At 42.8% G+C, this 3,622-nt stretch overlaps 1 protein-coding gene across 1 annotated transcript; it reads right to left on the bottom strand.

Moving 5' to 3' along the window:
* On the bottom strand, positions 1,474-2,175 carry LOC108660698 (RNA-directed DNA polymerase homolog). The gene is made up of 2 exons (XM_018114959.1): positions 2,037-2,175; positions 1,474-1,709 (listed from the first exon to the last, which is right to left on the bottom strand). The coding sequence occupies exons 1-2, from the start codon at positions 2,173-2,175 to the stop codon at positions 1,474-1,476; spliced, it is 375 nt and encodes a 124-aa protein (XP_017970448.1).

Genomic DNA, 3,622 nt, shown 5'->3' with positions numbered 1-3,622 from the left:
CCAGAACTGACTGGTGAATTGTGCTCCTTTATCAGATACTATAGAAATGGGGATACCATGCAGTCGTACTATCTCATCCACATAAACTAGAGCATACTGGGCAGCCCTGTAAGTAGTCTTAACCAAAAAAAAATGGGCTGACTTCGTTAACCGATCTATTATGATCCAAATCGAGTCGTAGCCCCCACTAGTTCGAGGCAAGCCCATTACAAAGTCCATTGCAACATGCTCCCACTTCCATTCAAGCACTGGTAATGGCTGTAGTAGCCCTACAGGCCTTTGATGCTTGGCCTTAACTTGCTGACAAACTAGGCACTTGGAGACAAACTCAGCTACATCTTTCTTAAGTCCTTCCCACCAATATACCTCCTTCAAATCTTGATACATCTTTGTAGCCCCTGGATGTACCACATAGGCTACCATGTGCGCCTCTTCCAATATTTCTCTCCTCAATCCATCACTATCGAGCACATAAAGTCTGGTTCCATACCTCAATACTCCATCTGTGTCTTTAGTAAACATCTTTCCTTTCTTTCTTTGAGGATCCTCTAAGGCCTTAGCTACGAACTCATCTTTACTTTGTGTTTCTTTAATCTGGTCCATTAAAATAGGCCTCACTCTAAAATGTGCTAGCAATGCATTTTCCTCCGAAACTTTCCAATGCACACCCATGTCTCCCAAACTATGGATCTCCCTAATCAAGGATCTCCTATCTGTAGAGATATGTGCCAAACTCCCCATAGATTTTTGACTCAAGGCATCTGCCATTACATTTGCCTTATCGGGATGGTAGAGAATAGTACAATCATAATCTTTTAGCAACTCCATCCACCTACGTTGTTGCAAGTTAAGATCCCTCTGCTGAAATATATACTTTAAACTTTTATGGTCAGTATATATCTTGCAAGTCTCACCATACGAGTAGTGTCTCCAAATCTTTAAGGCAAACACGATTACTGCTATCTCCAAATTGTGTGTGGGGTAATTCTGCTCATGCCTTTTAAGTTGCCTTGATGCATATGCAATCACCTTCCCATGCTGCATTAATACACACCCTAAACCAACCCGTGATGCATCACAGAATACCGTATAACCCCTTGTGCCTTGCGATAGGCTTAATACTAGAGCTGTGGTAAGACATGCTTTAAGCTTCTCAAAGCTATCCTCACAAGCACTTGACCACTTAAATTTTGTATCTTTACGTGTCAGCTTAGTTAGAAGGGTGACTATTTTGGATAAGTCCTTCACAAAGTGACGATAATAGCCAGCCAAACTCAAAAAGCTTCTAATCTTTGTAACTGATGTTGGCCTTGGCCACTTTTCCATTGCCTCAACTTTCTTTGGATCGACTTGTACCCCATCCTGGGATACCACATGTCCTAAAAATGCAACGCTTTCAATCCAAAACTCTCACTTGGAGAACATGGCATACAATTGATGGTTTCTCAAAGTTTGGAACACTATCTTAAGATGCTATTCATGCTTTTCTCGGCTCTTTAAGTAGATCAAGATGTCATCAATAAACACCACCACGAACTTGTCCAAATAGGGCTTGAACACTTGGTTCATCAAATCCATAGAGGCCGCAGGGGCAATCGTAAGCCCAAAAGACATCACTAAGAACTCATAGTGCCCATATCTTGTTCGAAATGCGGTCTTTGGTATATCTTCATTTCGGATCCTCAACTGATAGTACCCATATCGCAGATCTATCTTAGAGAAACATTGTGCTCCTTGTAGTTGATCAAATAAATCATCTATTCTTGGAAGGGGGTACTTATTCTTCACCGTCACTTTGTTAAGCTGTCGATAGTCAATGTACAACATAAGTGACCCATCTTTCTTCTTTACAAATACCACCGGTGCTCCCCATGGTGAGATTGTAGGATGGATGAAGCCTTTATCCAACAAATCTTCTAACTGATCCTTAAGCTCTTTAAGCTTCATAGGTGCCATTCTATATGGGGGTATGGATATAGGTCTAGTGTTTGGAATCAAATATATGTAAAATTCAATCTCTCGCTTGGGAGGCAAACCTGGTAGTTCCTCGAGAAATACATCCATGAACTCGTTCACTACCGACACTTGGCTTATATCTCCAACCTTCACCTGAGTATCCCTTACCACAACCAAATAACCTGAACAACCCTGTCGTAATAGCCTTCTGGTAGACATGACCGATATCAAATTAGTTGAAGCATTGCTTCTATCCCCTTGAATACTAAATGGTGGCTCATTCAGGAAATCAAATCTAACCAATTTATGATAACAATCCACGTTGGCATGGCAGGGTGATAGCTAATCCATTCCCAAGATCATGTCAAAGTCTAAGGTGTCTAACACCACTAGATTCACCAAAGTGTCTTTGTCATTGACTCGAACTACACAAGACTCATATTCCCATTCGACTGTAAATAGCTCTTTTAAAGGAGTAGACACCACTAATTGTTCTTATCTTCTAACACGATCCTAACCTAGACGAAGTGCAAAACATGGAGAAATAAAAGAATGGGTAGCTCCAAGATCAAACAATACTCTAGCATCCATATTACAAACAAAAAGAGTACCTGAGACCACTACATTGGATGTCAGGGCCTCTTGGAGTGTTAAAGCATATACCTTCGCTTGGCCCCTACCAGCAGAACTTTAACGTCCGGACCTAGACGACCTGGTCTGAGAGGAAGTAACAGCACCTTTACCCATAGATCCACTAGCCCCTCGATCAGATGAGGCGACTACTGAAGGAGCAGATAAAACTGGCTGAGTAGAGTTATGAGCAGAATCTTGTGATTGATGAGCTATTGGGCAATTCCTCTTAATATGCCCAAGTTGACCACACCCATAACAAACTCTCATAGTATGGAAACATAGTCCACTATGCCACACTCCACAATTATTGCAGCGATCAATAGCTTGACTACCCTGCCTTGAATCTTGCTGCCTTCCCCGACTAAAAGTTTTTTGCCTTGATCCAACGTTGGCACTAGTCAAGTCACTCCCCCGTTGGGGTAATCGTGAGTCCCTCTGTGGGCCTTGACAGCTAGAAGACGAAACATCACTACTGAAGTCCCTGCGACCTTGATAGCCCTCTATCTTGACCCTCTTTGCTCTATCCCTCGCAGCCCTACTCTCACTGGTCCTCATGTCAATCCGCTGAACACAATCCACTACTGCGGAGTACGTATTGCAATCTCGAGATGCCACAGCCCTAAACAGTGGCTCCACTAGCCCATCCACAAACCTCTGAATCTTCATCTCCTCAGTAGAAACTAGATAGGGCGCATACCGAGCCAACTGCGTGAATTTGATGTCGTATTCTGACACCGTTATACCTGGGGTCTGTACTAAGGCCTCAAACTCCCTAGCCCATGCATTACGTACAATGAGTGGTAAGAATCGATCTAAGAAGGCTATACTAAGTTCCTTCCAAGTCAACGGCATTGCATCTGTCAGCCTACCTCTACGCAACGAGACATACCATTCTTGTGCCACATCCTCTAATCGAAAGGCGGCCAACTCGACTGATCTAGTACTAGAGCATCCTAGGGCCTTAAAAATTTTCTCCATCTTATCTAAGAAAACTTGGGGTTTCTTCGATGCATCAAACCCTAAAAATGATGGA

The sequence above is a fragment of the Theobroma cacao genome, chromosome 2 (assembly GCF_000208745.1).
Source record: "Theobroma cacao cultivar B97-61/B2 chromosome 2, Criollo_cocoa_genome_V2, whole genome shotgun sequence".
Lineage (NCBI taxonomy): Eukaryota > Viridiplantae > Streptophyta > Magnoliopsida > Malvales > Malvaceae > Theobroma > Theobroma cacao.
The sequence above is the reverse complement of the archived record's forward strand: the minus strand, read 5'-3'. Positions and strand labels throughout refer to the sequence as shown.

Coding starts and splice junctions, on each gene's coding strand:
- LOC108660698 (XM_018114959.1), bottom strand. CDS start 2,175: ATGTCTACCAGAAGGCTATTACGACAGGGTTGTTCAGGTTATTTGGTT. Junction 1,710..2,036: donor ATTTCTCGAGGAACTACCAG/GTTTGCCTCCCA, acceptor TCTCTAAGATAG/ATCTGCGATATGGGTACTAT.